The sequence below is a fragment of the Rhinatrema bivittatum genome, chromosome 2 (genome assembly GCF_901001135.1).
Source record: "Rhinatrema bivittatum chromosome 2, aRhiBiv1.1, whole genome shotgun sequence".
Lineage (NCBI taxonomy): Eukaryota > Metazoa > Chordata > Amphibia > Gymnophiona > Rhinatrematidae > Rhinatrema > Rhinatrema bivittatum.
Window position 1 is genome coordinate 578,524,810 of NC_042616.1, and position 22,454 is coordinate 578,547,263.

General features: G+C 41.2%; 1 protein-coding gene across 1 annotated transcript in view; it reads left to right on the top strand.

The window, feature by feature from the left end:
- The window catches only part of LOC115085235 (acetyl-coenzyme A synthetase, cytoplasmic-like), a 107,780-nt gene that overhangs the window by 54,749 nt on the left and 30,577 nt on the right, over window positions 1-22,454 (top strand). Inside the window, 6 exon segments of the mRNA XM_029591009.1 lie at window positions 6,420-6,590; window positions 6,995-7,128; window positions 9,901-10,033; window positions 11,687-11,743; window positions 17,671-17,751; window positions 18,438-18,546. Of these exon segments, the coding sequence (XP_029446869.1) occupies window positions 6,420-6,590; window positions 6,995-7,128; window positions 9,901-10,033; window positions 11,687-11,743; window positions 17,671-17,751; window positions 18,438-18,546 (685 nt within the window).

Sequence of the window (22,454 nt, forward strand, 5' to 3'; positions counted from 1 at the left end):
ACACTGGTGGTTGCATCAAGGCCGAAGCCTCCATCAACAGTACCACTCCTTCCTGGGGCTCCAGGACAACCAGTGTCAACACTCCACCATATCCTTATGAAAAGATATCAGGAATTACTGGATTCTCTACCTTTTAATCCAAGGGAGGAAGATCCAGAGGATGTACTTCATGAAGATCCTTTACCAGGACCTCCCCCACCAAGGACTTAGTCAACTCCACAACAAACCCAAGATTGACACTTGGAGTGACACGGACACAGATACATCATCGGAGGATTTCATGTCCGAGCCATCACCACCTGATCCCAGAAAGAAATCTCCAGAAGATTTCACTTTCACCACTTTCGTTCAAGAAATGGCAGATTCCATTCCCTTTAATTTAGTGACAGAGCAGGATTCCAGACATCAAACCTTAGAGGTACTTCAGTTTGTTGACCCTCCAAAACAGATAGTAATTCCAGTGCATGATGTTCTCTTGCAATTACAGCATCGTATATGGGAACATCCCTGCTTCGTTCCAGCAGTGAATAAGAGAATGGATAGTACATACCTAGTACAATCCACTCCCGGGTATCAAGTCTCAGCTCCCTCACCACTCAGTCGTGGTAGAATCAGCACAGAAGAAATCTAAAAAGATAAGAACACATTCCTCCAATCCCCTAGGTAAAGACCACTGTCTTTTGGATTCCCTGGGTCGTAAAGTGTTTCAAGGGGCCATGTTGAACTCAAGGATTTCTTCCTACCAGCTCTATATGACCCAATACCAGCGGAATTTATGGAAGCAAATCCAAGAATTTGTTCCTTCTCTCCCCACTCAACATCAGGAGGCTGCCCAGGCCATAATCCACAAGGGTCTGGAGGCCAGGAAACATGAGGTCCGTGCAGCCTGACGGCTTTGAAACAGCTTCAAGGGTAGCTGCATCAGTGCCAGGAGATGGGCATGGCTTAAGGCCTCAGACCTTAGACCAGAGGTCCAGGACAAATTAGTGGATCTACCTTGCCTGGGAGACAACCATTTTGGATCTAAAGTCCAGGATGCAGTGGCTCAACTCAAGGAGCACACTGTGAAACACTGAGACAGCTTTCCTCCCTCCCACAAGATCCCCCTACACACTCTGGGCGTAGGCCCCAACGAAAGGACACGAGAAGGCCTTTTTACAGGCAGCGAAGATACAATCCTCCTATCTCTCGTGCCAGGCCTTCCCGAACTCGACAGAGGCCGCAAACAAGACAACCAAGAACAACAAGGACCCAGCCTGCTACACAGACAGGACCTGCTGCTGGTTTTTGAAACCAAATCCAGAGAACTCAGCTACCTCTCCAATCCTCAGCCAGAACTTCCGGTAGGAGGCCGGATATCCAAATTTTACAACAATTGGATACCAATAACATCAGACCAATGGGTTCTGTCAATATCTCGAGGTTATCAACTCAATTTCCTCTCAACCCCCACAGATTTTCCTCCAAGATATTTCCATCTCCCAGAAAATCACATGCTTCAACTACAAATAGAATTATCCACCCTTCTGAAAGCCAGGGCTTTAGAACCAGTGCCCAGGTCTCAGCAGGGCAGAGGATTCTATTCCCGGTATTTCCTCATTTCAAAGAAAACTGGAGGCCTACATCCCATCCTAGACCTCAGAAATCTCAACAAATTTCTGAAGAAGGGAAAAAATTCAGGATGGTTTTGCTAGGCACCATGCTTCCTCTTCTTCAAACAGGAGATTGGCTTTTTTCTCTGGATCTTCAAGACGCTTACGTTCACATTACAATATTCCCTCCTCATCGCAAGTACCTGCATTTCATGGTGGGGCATCAATATTTCCAATACAGAGTACTGCCATTCGGTCTTGCCTCTGCTCCCAGAGTGTTCACAAAATGTCTGGCAGTAATAGCAGCACACTTGCACAAACAAAGTGTCCATGTGTTTCCATACTTAGATGACTGGCTCATCAGAAGTCAGTCTCTACAAGGAGCTCTCGCTTCTCTCAAACAATTACTGTCCTCCATTCGATGGGATTTCTCATAAATTATCAAAAGTCCCATCTGCTCCATCTCACCTGCTTCAATTCATAGGAGCAGAATTGAACACTATCCTCTCAAGGGCTTTTCTACCCAATGATCGAGCAGAAACACTGTCCCTGTTGGCAAAGTCGATTCACTCAAAGAAACTAGCAACAGCTTATCAGTTTCTCACCTTGCTAGGCCACATGGCCTCCACAGTTTACGTCACTCCTACGGCACGACTAGCCATGCGGGTAACTCAATGGACTTTAAGATCTCAATGGATCCAAGCCATTCAACCACTGCATTTTCCAATTCAAGTAACCCACCAGCTACGTTCCTCTCTACTTTGGTGGATGAACAAGGACAATTTGCACAAGGGCCTACCTTTCCAGCAACCTGTTCCACAGATAATGTTAGCTACAGATGTATCCACCTTAGGTTGGGGAGCTCACATAGACAATCTCCAAACCCAGGGTACTTGGACAAAACTCGAAGCAACATTTCAAATCAATTTCCTGGAGCTTCGAGCTATACTTTATGCACTGCATGCGTTCAGACTGCCTTTCACACAAGATTGTTCTAATCCAAACAGACAACACAGTTGCCATGTGGTACATCAACAAACAGGGAAGTACGGGCTCATATCTCCTTTGTCAAGAAGCTGCACAGATTTGGGGCTGGGCCCTGAAACACTCAATGTTCCTCCGGGCCACTTATCTGGCAGGCATTCACAATGTAGTGGCAGATCGACTCAGTCGTCAGTTCCAACCACACGAATGGTCCCTGGATCTCTCAGTAGCGACCAGGATATTTCAGCATTGGGGACAACCAACAATAGACCTCTTTGCGTCACATCTGAATCACAAAGTGGACAAATTCTGTTCTCTTCACAAACAGAAAACCCAGCCAGCCAAGGACGCCTTTGCTCGCCCTTGGAACTCAGGCCTTCTATACGCGTATCCTCCAATACCGCTCATAACCAAAACTCTAGTGAAGCTACAACAGGACAAGGGGTCCATGATACTCGTAGACCCGTGTGGTTTCCCACACTTCTAGACCTCTCAGTCAGGGATCCAATTCATCTGGGAGTTGCTCCCACTCTCATAACTCAGGATCGGGGTTGGTTGCGCCATCCCAACATTCAATCCCTATACCTGACAGCATGGATGTTGAAAGCTTGATTTTACAACCACTCAATATTTCAGCCAATGTATCTCAAGTGCTATAGCTTCACGTAAACCTTCCACACAGAAAAATTATTCTTCCAAATGGAAGAGATTCACTCTCTGGTGCAGCCAAAAGAATATTGATCCTTTCACTTGCCCCACTACTTCTCTACTAGACTATTTATACCATCTTTCAGAATCTGGTCTCCAGACTTCATCTGTAAGAGTACATTTAAGTGCAATCTCAGCTTACCATAACAAGATGGGAGATGCACCTATATCCACACAACCTCTTGTCAGTAGGTTTATGAGAGGTTTAACTCAAATTAGACCACCAATTCGGCCTCCAGTCACAGAATGGGACCTGAATTTGGTTTTAGCAAGGCTAATGCGTTCTCCTTTCGAACCCATAGATTCCTGTGATCTTAAATTTCTCACATGGAATACTATCTTCTTCATAGCCATTACATCAGCTGGAAGGGTTAGTGAGTTACAAGCACTTGTCTCGTACTCACCCTATACAAAGTTCCTACATGACAGTGGTTCTCCGTACACATCCAAAATTCCTTCCCAAGGTAGTTACGGAATTCCACTTGAACCAATCCATAGTTTTACCTACATTTTTTCCAAGGCCTCAGTCTCACCAAGGAGAAAGTGCCTTACATACCTTGGACTGCAAACGTGCACTATCTTTTTACTTAAACCGCACTGCAGTCCACAGGACATCCAAACAAACCGGGTAAAGCAGTGGGTAAACATACTCTCTCCAATTGGCTAGCAGATTGCATACAGTTTTGCTATGAAAAAGCAGGCCTTCCTCTCCAAGGGCGAGTAAAGGCACATTCAGTAAGAGCAATGTCAACCTCAGTAGCACACTATCGTTCAGTGCCAATCCTTGACATATGTAAAGCAGCAACATGGAATTCTCTTCACACCTTTGCAGCTCATTACTGTTTTGGACAAAGAAGGACAACAAGATTCATCCTATGGACAATCTGTTTTAAGGAACTTGTTTCCAGTTTAATCCCAACTCCTTCTACATCCAACCTGCTGTAATCTTCGGCTGATTCATTTTCAACAACAATACTTCACTGTTGCTTCACTACAAAATGACTCAGCCTCTAGCTTGCTAATCACCCATATGTGAGGACTAGCATCCTGCTTGTCCTGGGATAAAGCAAAATTGCTTACCTTGTAATACATCCCAGGACAGTAGGATGTAGGTCTCATGAAAGCCACCCGCCACCCTGTGGAGTTGGGTCTCATACCTTATATTTTATTTTTATTGCTACACTACGAGACTAGAGTGAGCCCCTGTGGCAGAGAATATCATGGCATGCTGGGCATGCTCAGTGGCCTCACAGTGCCAGTCAGAAGTTTCTAGAAACTTTGACAGAAGTTTTCCCACAATAGGGCTCTGTCAGTGACTTCACCCATATATGAGGACTACATCCTGCTGTCCTGGGATAACACCTATTACAAGGTAAGCAATTTTGCTATATCTTTTTTGAGATGAGGTGACCAGGTGCTTGCTGGTCATCAGTTAGTGTTGGACCAACAGCACCTACACAACAGTTAGTAAAGACCTCAAGTCTCTTGGAAAGAAGATGACTTTCCAGACCCATCTGATGGAGGTGGTGTGAAGTCTATGGAAAAATGTGATAAAGGCAGTGAACAAACTGTCAATGGACCATTTGCTCCTAACCAGACTGATAATATCCTCTTCAGCCTCAGCATATCACCATCATGGAAATGCCAGACAAGGATGTGTTTTAGGAGGTTTTCAAAACCTTGCTAGAGTCCACAAGCAGATCCTGCAGGAGCCCATCTATGAGAGGTGGATGGCCTGTAGCTGCCCATCCAGTGGGGACAGATTCAACCCATTGCACCCCATAGTTGAAGAGCCAACAGAATATGAGGATGCCTCATGCCTAATTGATGGACTGTGTCTCCTGCACTTTGACTGACCTGTCTTCAAATGGCAGATCCCCTCAATGGTCTGCCTTGTGTACCATCTTCTAGTAGTCATTTTGTCTTATGTGCGCTCTACCTCACCTGTTTTTCAGTTGCCTTTTGTGCTGCCTGTATCATTTTGCAACAGTGTTGCTATATAGTTTAATATGAGTATGTTTCGTTTGGAAAAAAAATCAAATTTTGCTTTTGAGGGGATTGAGTGTTAGGACCTTTCTTATAAGTCTTTCCTGAGATAATTGAAGATGCATAAAAGGATATAAAACTTGGAGTAGAGCAAAAGAGGAGAAGTTGCCTTCCCTTGCTGGCTCTTCCCAATCTTCTCCCATTCTTTGGATCCTACTACCTGCTATACTCAAGACCTCATGCCTCTTATTATCCCCTTCCTCTCCATCCTCTCAAACCAATACTAGCCTCCCCTCCTTCCACCTGAGGTCCAGTCCTTGATTACTTTATCTACCCAACAAGGTAGCTAGGAGGCATTGTTTCTAGTGGAAGGTTATTCTAGACCTTTACATCCAAGGGTGCAACCAACATTTACTCTCCCTTGCTGTCTCTGTTCTCTTGTCTCCTCTCACCTCCTCTTTCTCCTTCCTATCTTTCTTGCTCCTCTTTTTTTATCCATTTCTGTTCTCCTTGCTTGTTGTCTCCCATTTTCTCCAACAAACTGCCGCCTCCCAGCAGGAGGTATGTGCAATCTGTACCTAATGTTCAGAATGGGTGACACGTTTTTTGGGCCATAGCATGTGGTTTAGAGACTAGAGTGTGATAATTTGTGAAAGTTTATGCATTCATTTTCATCTCATTATTATGCTCATTAACATGTACCTGAAAGTTTACTGTCCATTCACTAAAGTGTTAATGGGAGCCTTAGTGCGTGTGCTCAGGTGTTATTGAACAGGATGCCATGGATCATATCCTACAGGCTGTCACTAACATATAGTAAATCGGCCCCTTTTATGATCACAGCTGAGAAGTCACAACACAAATAGCAACAGAGTACTGATGGTATTTACTTGTATTGTCTGTCAGCACTATAAATAAGTGACTAAGTACAGTATTAAAATTAGAAAGGAATATTAAACTGCAAAACTCATTGTCCCTGTTATTTTAGCCTCTGCTTTTCGAAGGTTAGTATTATAGAAGCTGTGAATTTTCTGCCTAACTTTGACCATTTGTTTCTGCAGCCGTCTCCTTGTATTTTTCCTTATGATTATTCTCTGTTGCTCGCACTAGGCTGCACCTGTGACCCATCTTATTCCTTTCTTTATTCAGGGTGTGGTGCACACTGTTGCAGGCTATCTCCTGTACACAGCCTTAACATTTAAATATGTGTTTGACCACCATGAGCGTGATGTGTACTGGTGCACGGCTGACATTGGGTGGATCACTGGCCACTCCTACGTTGTATATGGGCCTCTGGCTAATGGTGCCACAAGTTTAATGGTAAGTATTTTGTTGCATGATTGTGTGTAGTTTATCTTAGAAACAAAGGTCTTATTGTTTATCCAGTGGTATGTGGAGAATGAATTTTGCTGTATATATTGCTTTAGGCTTTTTAAGTTAATTTTTGTCCATAGGTAAGTAATGTTCTATTTGTGGATGAGCAAACAGAAAATGATCTGGAGATGGCTGCCTGATAAGCATTGGGGATTGCTACCATGTTTTTATGGAGATAAGAATTTAAAGCATATAAATGTATAAAATAATTAAAGGTGTTAGCACTAGCAAAATAGCATTTTAGAATCTTGTTTCAGCATGGTTGACCTTTGAATCCTTTTGAATTTAGATCCTTAAAATAACCTTCTTAAAAAAAAAAAAAAAATTCTAAGTTGCCTTTTTAATTTAAGTTTGAAGGCATTCCTTTGTATCCTCATGCGGGAAGATTTTGGGAAGTGATTGAGAAATATAAAGTGACAAAATTCTATACTGCGCCCACTGCCATTCGCCTGCTAATGAAATACGGAGAAGAACCAGTGAAGAAGTGAGTGGCTTGTTTTTTTTTGTGTCCCATTCTAGTTTGGGTTTATCTGTGCTTTATACACCTAGCACCTTCAGATATCTCCACTTTTCTCTATGGGGAACTGACTGAATATCTGAGAGACACATAGTATGTCACATACACACCTGCCCCCGATATATAGAACCACAAAACAATGAAGGTAGACATTTATAGACCCAACCTGAGAATTTATACAAGGGGATGCTTTTATAGGAGGTTTTCAGATAGCATGGTTTCCTTTTTCAGATGTGGAAGGAAATTGAAGTGACTTATTTTGATCTTGAAAGCTTGTGTACCACATCCCTAGTAATTCTTAGGATGGTCCAGTGAAAGCTATTACAAACTGCAAATTGTCCTTTTTATTCCCCTAGTACTAATTTGGCTACTAGAATTCTTTTGCTGCTTCTATAGTTGGAATTTTTGGCATTTTCTTTGTCTAGAAACTAGTGGCCTCACAGACATGACACTGCTTTATCCTCCCTGCTTTGCACAGTTCAGGATTGCAACACATCTCAAACTGATAGCAGCTTGAGGTGTCTGATATTGCACAGCAATACTGTAGTCTGAAATAAATCATTGTCTTCCATAATTTAAAGTGGAGAAGAGAGAGCACTACTTAAAGGCTGGGAATCAGAGTGATAATTTAGCAGTAAGACTAATGAGGCTGCCTCTTTTTTTTTTTTTTTTTTTTTTGCTTTAAAATGTGGGTTGAAAGCACCACATAACATCTAATATTGAATCTCACATTACAGAATTTTTTTAAATGTTTTGTAGTATAAACAAATTGCAGTCTACTGTGGTTTCTATTTAGCAACACCTAGTGAATATTGATGTAACCCAGGGCATCTTTTTGGGTTGCCAGAAAGCCCTGGGACATGTTGTGATATTGCAGTTAGTGAGAAATAAATAATTAGGGGAGGATCTATTTGTGGGTACTGTAATGGATGTCCCACTCAGAGGTTTTATAGCAGAGCTCCACCAAGGGCTCTCGGGCAGTCTAAGTTTGCAGTTCAAAAAGAAGGCTGGAGACGTTTGCCTTAGTTATATTTTTGGCCTGCTTGGGATGCCTCGGGACAGGTCATGGGATGCACTGCTGTACTCTTCTCACAAGGTGCAGAGTAGTTGTCCTGGGAATATTTTGGCGGCTGGACATTTACTTGGTAGGAGCCTAGCTGGACACTTGGGGGCCTTTTCTGGGATATGGGGAATCCTGTGTTCAGGATGCCCAGGGATAGGGAAGGCCTGCCCCAGAAGTGGTGGTGACCTGTTGCAAGAGGCAGCTCCAGTGTTATTTTCTTTTTGGGAACCAGAAGAAGTTATTTCCAAGATCTGGGAGGAAGTGATTTTCTGCCCCTCTTCCTATCCATCCAAGGACCTGTGAATTTGCAGTTCCATCCAGGATCCCTCCCAGAAGGGATCCCCATCAAGTTACAAGTAAGGAACTACTAACTGTGAGGACACTCATCCGGAGTCTTCAAGGCCCTGGGGAGAGAGGATTTACTCTCTCTGTGCAGAGACCGTTTAGCCACCTTGGTAGGGGTTTTCCTGATCATCTAAGGGTAACCTAGGAGTACCATTTTCTAAATCCGGGAGGATGGAAAGTTCCCTCACCTACTTAAGACTCCTGCACAAATAGAGGATACAAGAATTGTAAAGGAGAATCGAGAAGACTGTAGTGCTGGAAGCATATTTATTCTGCCATTATTCAATCAGTGTTTGCAGTAAAGACTTTGTTTTGGACACTAATCCGGTAGCTGCAGCATGTTTGGGCACACAGTAGAAATTTCCCTCTCCCAGGGAAATTTCCGGAAGGGAATTAGTTACACCTGTATTAGGACCTGAAAGGACCTTCCTACCTCCAAGCCAAAGGATCCACGCCCTGGTGAAAAGGGGCACAGAAAAACGCTAGCAGGGTCTTTGCCCTGAAGAGACCACAGATAAGTTTATGGCCGCAGCCATGCAGGATAGGCACACCGGGGTGGGTTACATTGATATCATTTGGTCCTTTACATTTTCAGGAAGAATCAGACAGAAAAAGGGGGTGAGTTACCGTAATTGGAATCTGTTATGGTGGTGATCATGTCTGTTTAAATATGTCTTTTGATTATAATGCCTCTGACGGGTTTTTTGTTTTTTTTTAATAATTTTTAGGTTTTCCATTACTTCTAGAGAAGTACTTCTAAATTTTTATAGTGCTTCTAGCATCTGGTTTGGAGGGAATCTTTCTGTGCATTAGTGATACAAACTGACCATGTCAAAGATGCACTATATCCAAGCTCCGGAGAATCATGATCTATGTCACTAGTCCAAGAACTATTACAGTAGAAACCAGGGGGCTGGGTGGGGATAGAGGTGGATGTAAGCCCAAAAGGGCAAAAGCCCATGGGAGCCATGATTGAAAGACCATAGTGTCAAAGGTTAGGGCTCCCCTTAATCAGTTTGTGGATGTGCAGACCGAAGCGGGTAGAAATGGATGTGTAGATGGAGGAAAAACATATGGTTGATCTTAATTTGGAAATGGCATGCTAGGATACTTTCTATGTGTTGTCCAGTCTGGTGGTGAAGAAATTAGCAGTCCACCTTTATATGAAAATGAAGTTGTCATTAATTTTAACTTATTTGCTTATTCATTTTTCATAGAACTGTAGAAATAGTCATTGCTAACTTTCCCAACCTTTACATTATTTTGAAGTGCTTGTACTCTGTGTTTTCATGGCGTCTGTGACATTGCTGTAATTATTTTTTCCTTCAAAGGTATGACCTCCGTTCCCTGAAAGTGTTGGGTACAGTGGGGGAGCCTATAAATCCAGAAGCATGGTTGTGGTATTACAATGTCATTGGTCAGAAGAGATGTCCCATCGTTGACACATTCTGGCAGACTGAGACTGTGAGTACAATAGTTATTTTGTTTCATCCATCCTTAAACATTTTTGTTTTTGAGCGTGCTATACTCTGCACATGATAGACTGTAGGAAGGAAAATAAAGCAACCCTTTTTACCAGAAAGAAAATGGGTCTGCTGTAGCAAGACATGGCACCACTGCAAAACATACAGAAGTATTGGCACCAATGCCTGAATATTGCTTGAGCAAATTACTGCCCCAGGCTATTGTCTTGCCATTTAACCATGTCTGTCTGATTATTTTTTTTTTCCTTTTTATTGTAGCTTGGTTATGAAAAGTGGTTTTTAAGCTAGTGTTGGGATGCACGCAGTATAGAATTTATTGAAACACTTCGATAAAAACCAGTGATTCTCAGCAGACAAAAATCTATTTTTAATTATTTTTTTTTTCCAGTAAAACAGTAGTATATGAAGTCTGTCATATTTGTTTTTCTACCCAGTGAGGCTGATATTTTAAAAGGATGAAAAACAGATAACTAATCCAGCTAAAGTTAGCTGGATAAGTTATCCAGCAGGGTAAATCATCTCACTTTATATCCCCAAATAGGTTTAAAGTTATCCAGCTAACTAACTGGCTCTCTTTAAATATTCCTACCTAGGTTTAAAGTTATCCAACTTTAGGCTTAAGTGGGGATAATCAAAATCATAGAGCTGGTTAAATGGGGAGTTTTCTGCAAGTAAGGAAAAAAAAAAGCCTTGTGGGCCTGATTCCCAACCCAAAGGCACAAATATTGGGCCTAAAAGAGTAGATTGGTATGGGCCAGTCATATCCCCCTCCCCCCAGTTACTGAAAACAGTACCTCCAGCTCTTCCTCTTGTCTTTGTTTTTTTTTTTTCCCCCCCTTCCCACCCCGTGATACCCTGCCAAACACCTCTGGCTGCTGGGATCATGGTAGACTCAAACTGATCCCAGCAGCTTCCAGCGTTACTGTATTTTGCGTGGTTATTTATTTATTTTGTTTTTGCTTTTAACAGCAGATTTCTACTTAACTGGCTATATTCTTTTGAATATAGTTAGACACGTTTTCCTGGAACATGTTCCCAAATAACTTGTAAACCTGCTTATCGCCGTGTTTAGAGTTGGCCAAATAACTTATTCGGCTAACTCTACTCCACCCCAGAATGCTTACAAACACCCCTTATTTATTCAGCAAACTTTTAGCTGCATAATAACTTATCCAACTAAAATTTGGCTGGATAATTCCTGCTGGTATTCAGACTTTGGCATTTATCTGGATAACTCAGAGTGGATAAATGCCTCTTGAGCATTGGCTCTCAGCATGCTTTTAGATAGTCAGGAGTTGCAGAATCTGTCACGTAAGCTGGGGACATAGTTGGTGCTATTTTCTTAGTTGTTGTAGCTACGTAATATAAGAAAAAGGAACCATGAGAGAGTCTCGCCTATATTGCAAGCATTTTTTTTTTTTTTTTGGACAAAGTACAAAACGTTTGGTGCTGTGATCTGGGCTAAGCAGAATGTTAGCGGCGTGTTTGCAGTTGAATATTGCCTACTGGCATTCTGAAAAGTCTGTGCTTCCAGGTACTGGGAAATGTACCATCCAGGTTCTGAAGCAAGAAAGCCTCGCATTCTTTTCATGTAAACTGTTCTGATTTATTATTTTTTTGTTTAACTTTTCAGGGAGGCCACGTGCTGACTCCTCTACCAGCTGCCACTCCTTTAAAACCAGGATCAGCGGTGAGTAGCTTGAAGTCAGGTAGCTCAAAGGTATAATTTGGGGGCCCGAGCTAACTGCACAGTCTCAGAATAGTGATTCAGTGCCATTTTTGATTTAATAGATACAAACCACATGCAAAGGAAATGGATATTCCTCCACTTTCCTTTTTATATTCTCTGGTATTGTGGCATAACTGTTGAAAAATTAACCACTTCATAGACTCTTAATTGGCAACATCCGTGCAGAAAGCCCATGGATTCCTATTCAGTTTCTCCTGTCCGCCCAATCTGTGTCTGAAGTTTGGTCAAACATAATTGTAAGATCTTTAGCTCAAGGACACTTTAACCTTATTAAATAGTAGGAGTGGAAATTGCTATTGAATGGGCACAAAAAAATAGAGCACGTGGCATAAATCAACAATCAGCAGACATTTAAAGCCACAGGAGAGCCAGGATTCAATGGCTTTACAGAGGATTTCAAGGGGTGTGGATTCAAGAGAAAACAGAAAACTGGCAGTGTGCCATCATTGTTCCTATCTGGAAGAAAAAAGGCAGCAGATTGATTTCTACCTAATGTAGAATTTCCTTAAGTTTTTTATGTAGGGAAGATGTAGGCTAAAATCCAAGAATAGAACAATTGTCAGAATCTCAAATAAGTTTCAGGAAAAAACAAACTTGTAACAAAGCCATCTTTACACTCAGACAACTGTTGTAAAGATACATAAAATACAATAAGTCTGAAGGTGGCCTGGAGACTGGGAGAAATCGTTTGACCATGGTGTCTATTTAACTCAATCTTGGCAGAGTACAGAGTAAAGTGTGACCGTGTATACAAAGACAGGTAGGTAGTTAAACGTTTTAGGTACCAGCTGTGTGCCAGGACTGCATATTGTCATCTTCTGCTCTTGATCACTTACATTTGATAAGATCTGTTTTAAAGGAGTTAAAAAAAAAAAACCAAAAAAAAAACAACAAACCCTTTGGAGATGCTACAGTTAATGAAAGTCTTTGTAGACCAGGTAGCTCTGATAGCAGAAAGTGAACAAATTCAGGTCCATTTGAACAAATTGAGTTTACTGAGGGTAATTTTACATACATGCACGAGTAGGTGTGCCTAAAGCTATGCACTTTTTTTGTATAACTTGCACAGTGAGAGTCCTACAGTTCATAAAATACCACATCGCCCTGAAAGTGCATACATATGTTATGTGTATGCATTTTCTTTTTAAATGTAGGTATCTGCATAGTTTACACAGCTATTTTATAAAAATAGACACATACAATTTATTTAAATTTGTAAAAACATCATACACATATGAAATAACCCTCAGTTTATGCCAGAGACAGGTATTTTATAAAGTTGACTGTGCGCACATCTTTCTTATGAAAATGCTTTTGCTTCCCAACACCAGTTTAGAGACCTTCACCAGTTCCCCCCCCCCCCCCCCTTATCCTCTGCACACGAACTGCAGACAAAAAAAGTCTGATTTAATTTTGGCAACCTGATTAGCAGATGGGAGTATGCATGCCCATTTTGATATTTATGCATATTTTCTTCCAAATTCTGCCCCATATCAGTACTTTTTCTGTGCGCATACTTTTCTGCATGGCACATACTCCTGCTCTTCTGACGGCTTGCTTCCTACACACAGAGGCTATTAGGCATATACAAGCAATGATAACAGGTTTTTATTCACCGTCGGGAGTTATAACCCCGGAGAGGCCTATTATGGAGGCAGATAAGGAGCAAATTTCTCCTCCATCAGGCGAAGTGACTCTTAGTCCCGGGGCTCCAACAGTACCAACTCCCTCTCTGACTACTGGCTATATCATTGAACCTGGCTCTCCAGACATACGGAAGTCGATGTTACTGGAAAGTCCTATTGAGGAGGTACAAGGTATAAAGCCAGTTTGTGTGAATGTGCTCGAAGGAGCAGCTGGTCCATCAGAGGGAGAGCACAATGTCGGGGAAAATTTAAGGAAACCCGACGGGAGATCCAAAATTGCTGGAGAACTCATTTCTTCCCCAGACATCGGGAACTCTGACAGACAAGAAAATATTGTGCATAATGTTTTGTCCTCAACCCCTATTTGTACATTGTCACCTCCTAAACAGGTTTCCCTAGAAATGCTATGGCAAGCAATAACAGCCCTACAGACTAACATTACAAATTTAAATGTGAATATTAAAGAGATGCAAAATGTGATATTAAATATAAACCCTTTAGTTACTAGCAATAGTCTTACATTAGCAAGAGTTGAAGAACTAAATTCGGTAAAAAATGTACAGGCCAGTATTATCAAAGGTGAAAATATAATAACCAAAAAAGTAGAATCTTTGGAAAATGAGGTACGATACTTAAACCTTAGGATAATAAATTTTCCTAAGTGTAAATTAATTTCATCAAGAGAACAATTAAAGAATTATTTTTTGAATGTTCTTTCTCTATCATCTCAAGATCTACCTTCTATTGCTAAAGCTTATTTCATAGGTCAGAGTAACCGAAATGGAGATATAAAACAAGATCGGCAGGAGTTAACTTTAAATGTCACAGAACTGATTGAGACATCTCTTAGTGCCCAAGTGGAGGAAAGGGGTACCCTTGTGGTAAAATTTTCTCGGTCCGAGGACAGAGATAAAATTCTTAAGCTTTATATGTTAAATAGGACCTCTCTCTACTAGGACCAGAGGATCTGGATTTATCCAGACATAGCAAGGGAAACCCAAGTCAGGCGGAAAAAATTTATTACCCTAGCAAATATTGCTAAAACTTTTGGGATACGAACGGTAATAAGGTTTCCTTGTAAATGTGTGATGTGGGTGAAGGAGAAAAAATACATATATTATGATCCTTCCGATTTGGAAAAATTCTTAGAAGAGCAGAGGGCTCGTGGGGATGAGGATAGAAATATTAGCCAGCAATAACTGTTTGGTTTGGTAAATTAGCCTGACAATACTTCTGTTATTATGTAATTGTATTAACTTTCCTCAGAATTTATGCTCATTAGTAGCTCCCCAATATTGTTTGGTAATTGGAAAGGGGCGATTTGATTTATGAAATGGTATTTGTGTTTTAGGATATTATTAGAATTAGGTTAACCCCTTTCCTCAAAAATAATTTCATTGTATGAAATTATAATAAATGTTTTGATTTTATTTTGTGAATTAAAATCAGAAATAAAGAATTGAAAAGAAAAAAAAAAAACCCATTCTTATCAAGACAAGGAATGTCTGAGAGATGTGTTGGCAAGAGACAATCCCGAGAGCAGGACTCTAGGAATGATGGAGGGGTGAGAGTTTCTCCTTGCCACAGCCAGGAGCAGTGTGTGATCGGACAAGAAGCTAAAACCATAGCTAGGAGGTTGGCAGTTAGAGCTGTGGTTGACCAGAGAACTGCTTGGGTGCATGCTAGAAGAAACCAGTGCTGCTGGAAGCAAGAGGAGCCAAGGGAGCAGAGAGCTGACACTGTGTGCAAGCAAGGGAAGCCCAGTGTTACTGGAATCCAGTCAGAAAGCCAAGGAGCCTGGACTGCAAACCCTAACACTAAGTAACTCACTGGAACTGAGTACACTGTGGGAAGCTGGTGCTCTGATTCTGTTAATTTTAAAGTCCTGGAACCCAGTGCAGAGACAGTTTACCTGACTGCAGTCAAAATCAGCAGGATAGTTTTCCCATTTAGCAGAGTATTGAGTAGCAATGGCAAGTAGAATTTTATATAAATTTCTGCATAGGATTTATTGAACAAAACTGTATAACACTTTAGAAATGGACTTTTGCTGTGTTTGATATACCTCTGCTGGCCTATATTTGCCTCAAATCTGTTGCACCAATATTCAGTGCCAAAAATAGACTCTAACATCAATCCATGAAATAGAAAGTAATAGGAATGAGCAGTCTAAGAATGGCACTAGGAGTGACATCAAGAAAATCAGAAGTGAAGAAATTCAGCATAGAATAGACTGTATCAAAATGCATGATTTGGCCACCTTTTCATAAGAGAACCCTTGGAGTTGTCCTAAAAAGCATACATATAATGCCAAAAGGGACGGGAGGTGAGGGAGACCACATGGAAGACAAATAGAAAATACCAAGGGAACATTTAATCAATATCAAATAGACATTGTAGAAACAACCATATCAAGTGTGGTTGTTTTGTTTTTTAAATTTATGCTTGACCTCCACTCCCAAAGGGGTAGAAGATGAAGGCACATCTTATATAGTGTTTTTATACATATCTGAATAACCCTCTCACCCTTCAAGAACAGAGTTTAGGCAAACTGTCCGTGCAACAAGAGGAAGCATGTATTGCTGATGCCCGTGTCTTATACTTTGTATGGCTAAACAGAGGATTTTAGGTTCCACTACTACTAATCTGGCACAGTTTGCAAGTATTATAAAACTTAAAGGGAAAGGAATCCTCCTCCTACATAGTGTGGTTTTGTTTTTTACTTGCCAGCTGTATAAGGTATCTAATAACGATGTGAGAATCCACAAAACTATGCCCAAATCTAAACAGACTTCAGTAACCTAAATATCCCCAAACAATACCAAACGATGATGGTTAACTGGTAATTGTGTTAAACTTTTTCATGTTCTATTACAAACTTTTCAATTTTATATGAATATGTAGGACTGACACTACAACAGCTCGTAGCAAAAGAGCGGAGCATGAGCTTAAGTCCACTTTAATTTATTGAAATGAAAAATAAACTTAAAAAAAAAAATCCAATATCTGTATCATCAAATATCTCGTCTTCATCCTAAATGTAAATCCCAAGTGAGCAAAAAAGTCTTAAATACTTAGCTTTCCAGTTGCTTAATCCTCCAACCCTGACATGAATTCATGTTTAGAAAAAAAAATCTGTTTCAGGAGGCTCAGCCTTTATATGTGATCATGAGAAGTCTGTAGAGAGTGACGACATCCATTCAATATAACGTCTTACAGACAGACATTATCCAGGCATGAATAATCAAAAGAATTGAATCTCTGGGCTCTGGGGTACGCAGAAAAGAAGAAAAGTTCTAAAGCAAAGGGAAAACCAAATCCAGAGGAGAGAAGGGTGGAAAATCTTTCTCCTCCTAAACAAAAGGCCTTCTCTTGGAGCCATGCTGGCCTAAGCAGGGATAACTAAAAATCCACACCCTAAGATGGTGGCAGTGGTTTACATACCCGGGAGGCTCACCATTTCTCTCCTGCATGGGGGAGCAAACACTCAAACAATAATGCTAGGTCTCTTTGCCACCCTCCAAGATGAATCATTCCTTTTAGGTAGGGTCCTGTAGGGTTCTCTACACCTTATAAGTCCCTTGATTAACTTTTTTTTTTTTTTTTTTTTCAAAATCTAGAAATGAGACCATTTGTATTCCTTTTTATTTCTGCAGATTAATAATGGACAAATTCCGATGTAAAGTTTAAGTATCACAAAAACCTATACCTTTGGTAAGGTAGCTAGGTTGTCCAATGGTTGTTTTCATTAGATAGCATGGATGGCTATCTGACTCGTGCAATAGTTTCTATTTCATACTTTATGTTCTGCCTTTTTTCCCAAAAAAGGGAGAATGAATTCTTTTTCCTATATATTTTTGGTATTCAAAACGCCTGTACCTTTATAACTAAGGTAATGCCCAGAAAATTAATATCCACTATCCTCCTGCGACTTTGTGTACACTCAATGAAGAGAGGAATATTGTTCAAACCAGAGAGTTCACCATCCCCCACCTCAGTGTGCCTGCATCAGAAAATCCTACGTTCACTGAGGCATGATAGACAAGCGTTATGTGCCCAGAAATAAAACAGAGGCAGGCATAAGAAGGCTGACCCTCTTGTAAAGCAACGAGCCATTTTATTTTTCTCTTTATAGTTGCTGCTGCGTATGTCTGGCATGTATGACGAGTGGTTTTAAGAACGGTTGCGTGATCTAATTAAGAATGCTTCTGGTTTTCCCAGACTTTGCCATTTTTTGGAGTTCTTCCAGCTGTATTAAATGAGCAAGGAGAAGAGCTGCAAGGAGAAGCTGAAGGCTATTTAGTAAGCAATCCATTTCCTTTCTTTTGACAGTCGGTGGCATAATGTGTTTCATAGAGCTGAGAGAGCAGTAGTAGCTGCATCGAGCTTGGAGAAGGGGAACTCTGTTTACTCAACAGACAGATGCGCTCTGTAACTTATTCCCCTGATTACCATTAGTTCATCACATAGAAACTGCAACATTCAAAAACAGGATACAGAGAAACTCGTATCTTTACATGTATACACTCCATTGCATACAATTTGCCAGCAATGAATTCCTTATTTGCCTTGAAATGTCATGCTTTTTACTGTAATAACCCTCTAATTTCTGACCCAATCTACCTCACTGCAGTATATCTCGATATAATCTACCTAATGATAATGTAAACTCTCCCCAATTATCCACCTAACCTCTTTCTGTAATCTGCCTTGATCCCTCAGCTTCTGACAGTCATCACGTTATAATCTGCTTTGAGGTAGCTGACCAGCCGCAAAAGGCGGAATAGAAATTCAAAATTATTGAACCAGCAGAACCAATTATTCAGAGAAAATGTTTTATATGAGCATTCAAGACCTCATCAGTTCATTTTTCCAATGTGGCCAGGGTCCTGTGAGCTTTTGCAAGTATATGTATCAGTTACCTCCAGCAGAGCAGTCTGGTCTGAGTCCAAAAATGCTTCATTGCTTGTTACTTTCTCCTGTTTCAGGTTTTCAAGCGACCGTGGCCATCAATAATGCGGACAGTCTATGGCAACCATGAGCGCTTCGAAAACACTTACTTCAAAAGGTTTCCCGGTTATTATGTGGCAGGAGATGGTAAGATGGTGAATACCTTCCTTTACCTATGTTCTGTAAAGCAAGCTTCTAAAGTACCAGTGCTGCTGCTGCTACTAATTTCTATAGCACTAACTACACACAGCTAACAATCTAGTCACAACAAATCTACAGGACAAAAAAGGCTTTGGGAATTTCATTTAAAACCAATAAGGCTGTGGGCAGGAGAATCGGGGTGAAAATTTAGAGGGTAGGATTTTACTCTGGATTTGAATAAGGCACATGAAGCACCAACGCAGGAAGTCTGTTTCAAGCATTCAGAAGAGTAAAAAGTACAGAGTAAGGAGCTGGTGGTAGGAGAGTAAGTGCCTGATGAGTGGAGTTCATGAGTGGTGTAGGGAGAGGGTAGTGTGGAGCTGCAGAATGAATGTCGTTCAGTGGTGTGCATTCAGGGCCTTCAAGAGACTCTGTGAATCCCCAGCCCTCAACCCTTTTAATTTTATTTTTCCAGCCGCGTTGCCACTTGTCTGTGTGCAGGCTATGGCCTATAGGAACAGCAGCCTATGGCTGCTTGCAGGCTAAATGCATCCCGTCCCTTACATGCACACCGGAGGGGGAGGGGCCAGGGCTGATAAGGCAAGTACTAGTCTGAGCTGCGGAAAGGGATTCTCATGGTCACGGTGACGGAACTAGTCTGCAGCAGATGCAGGTCAGGCCCAATGTAATTGCACCATTTGCATGAGATGCAGAGCAGCACAGGATGGGGCAGAAGGGACCTTGCTTTGGCAAATCTGCTCAAAGCAAGGTCCCGCCTTCTACCTTGTGCAAGTGCGGGACCAGGACAACTGGGAGTTGCTGGCTTGAAGTTGTGCCTGTGGCCCTGCCCTGTATGGATGAGAGAGTTGGTCAGCTGCTGGAAGACTCAACAGAGAGAGGATAAGGAGAGTCAAGTGAAGGATATAAGTGAGGCTGTTCCAATATGAAATTGCATAGTTTGTATGTGATTATAGAGCAGAACAGGATGGGGCAGAAGTCAGGACCTTGAAATCTGCTCAAAGCAAGGTCCTGTATTCTACCTCATGCGAAAAGCAGAGTCGGTGCTAGTGTGAGATGACTGGGAGCTGCTGGCTGAAGCAGTGAAGTTGTCAATGGCCCTGTGCAGATTGGAGAGCTGGTCACCTGGATAGGGAGAATCAGGAGGATAGAAGTGGCTGGACTCAGCTGACTAGATTCCAATATGAAATTGCACCGTTTGCACGAGATGCAGAGCAGTACAGCAAAACATCAGCCAGGGACAGGTTAAAGAAAACCTACCAGTGGCAGTGTTTAAATGTTAAGGTCATTGAGAGTCTGAGTATGGGAGCCTTCCAGAGTCTTTCAGACTCTGACTTAACACAGAGGGAGAGGGAGCAAGACTCCTGGGGATGGTATGAGAGGGGACTGGGCAGCAAGATCACTAGGGACTGGGAGGTCGGGGAGGGTGGTTAAGCTTTCTGTGACTGGACTGCTACATGGGTGAGAGAGAATGTGTGTGTGTGAATTTTGTACAGCTTCCCCTCCCCAATCCACAACAGCCTCAGAGTGGCTGCAAATCAAAACACCGCAGGTACGAAGAGCAGGAGACTTTTTAAAAATCCTTATTAGTTTCATTATTTCATGTTTGTGTGCTGTTTGAAACATTTCCCAAAGTACCAATATAACATTTCAAAACATTTTTTGAGGTTTTAATAATTTGATATTCTATTCATCAGTTAAATTTTCTTTTGAGTATGGCATGGCAGATCAGATTCAAACTTATTTAACAGTGCAGACTCCAAATGTAAACAGATTGGCATATGAATAAAATGTTAATTCAAAAAAAAATAATTTTTTTTCTGTTTTTAGTATGGTTTTACTTTTAAGATTGTTTTATATTTTTTTTTGTTTCTTTCATCTTATTTTGCTTTTGGTAAGGATGTCTTTATGTTGTCTGTGATCCAGGTGAGGGATTCTGCTAGTGTATAGTTTCCGTGTAGGGGACTATAGCAGCCAGTCTTGTTCTGTTTCCAATAGTAGATGTATTGGTCTATGTCCAGGTTTAATATTTGCAGTGTTACTCTTTCCTAGTTAGGGTTGTTGCTGTTTTGAGTCCTAGGAATTAGTGTTTTAATATGGTAGATTTGTTTATTGGGGTAAACTGTATTCTTGGTAGACTGTAATACTTAATAGCTCCAATAAAAGCTAGTATCCAAAAATACTGTACATGAGTTATTGAGACAATATAGGTCCAGTCTTTAGATCTGAATGTCTCTGATCTGACATCTGAAGAAGAGACTTGTATAGTTTTAAACTCTTTTGTACAATATTTTTATGTACATGTATCCTTTATTTTCCAGGTATTTTTGTTTTCTAAATAGGAGGTACATTGGGGTGTTAGAGCCTGATGTAATATTTGCAGTGTTGCCTTTTCATAGGTAAGGTTGTAGTTTGAGTGCTGGCAGTTAGTGCTATTTTTGGTATAGGACTTTTACTATATTGTAATTGCTTATTCATGGCTTTAAGGGCCAAGCCCACACCCATTACAATTACATGTTACAATAGGCCTAATGCCATATGGGTTTCATATGGTTTTTGTCTCTAGGGGAGAGGGGGTTGAGGGAGCGAGACTGCTGTAGACTAGGGGGGAGGGTGGGTGGGTGGCATGTATGAGAGGGGGACTAAGGGAGCAAAACTGAATCCCTTGCTATAAATGTCACCACACATCTCTGATGCAGTTACAGAGTGAGTAAGATGAACTTGAACTGTATACAGAAATGGATAGGGAGCCAATGGAATGATTTGAAGAGGGGTCATATGAGTTGACCATCGTTGGCAAAGATAAGTCATGCAGCTGATTTTGAATAGTTTGTAGTGGAGAAGAGAGATGGTTCACTGGGAGTTCTGAGGAGCAGGTTGCAGTAGTAAAAGTTGGAAGTGATGTGAATATTGATAAGCTTGGTATATATATATATATATATTTTTTATTTTTTTTTTTTTTAAAGATATCCAGGTAAGTGGTAGGTTGTCACAGCCACAAGTCCAAATTATCTGATATTCAGCTAAGTTAGCTGGATATCTCAGCCCCTCCCTGGAATGTTCCTGGAACACCCCTTTAGCTACACAGTAGCCGGATAACTACTTATCTGGTTATAATTTAACCGGATAAGTAACTGAAAAATTCCACATTTGCCTTTTTAGACAGAACTTTTTGAGATCAGTCTACATGGCTTTTGAATATGGACCTCGTTAAGTTTTTAAAGTGTTAGGCGGCAATGTTGGGATTGATTCCTGATGAAATTTCTGTATAGAGATGTGGATCTGGATATTCTCAGCAAAAAGATGATACTGAAAGCCATAGGAGATCAGAATGAGTATAGAAAGAGAAGAGGGCCCAGGACCCAGTCCTGAGGCACGCAGACTAATAGTGGGGATAGCGGTGGAGGAGAATCCACCAAAAGACACTAATGTACAATAGGCGAGGTAAGAAGAGATCTAAGCAGAACGGAGTCCCAAAATCCAAATGAGGAGAGATTTTCAGAGGAAGAGGTTTTATTAAAGGATTTTGACTTTGGCCATGAGTAAGTCACTGGACATTTTGGCAAGGGTTGTTTTTGTGGAATGTAGAGTACAAGAACCAGATTGGCATGGATTGAGAATGAATTGAGATGAAAACAAGACAGCAGCGGTGAATACTACAATCAAGTAGTTTGGATGTGAAAGGAAGGGGGGAGATGATAGCAGGGAAGGTAGGTTCAAGTGAGGGTTTTTGTGGTGTGGTGTGATCAAAGCATGTTTGAAGGCAATAGGAGCAGTTGCATTGGAAAGTGATAGATGAAAATGCAAAAGCAGGAATGACTGCAAGGGAAATAGAGCTGAGAGTTAGAGGAACAAGTAATGAGTTTAAGGAGAGAAAATGGGCAGTTTCCTCTTCT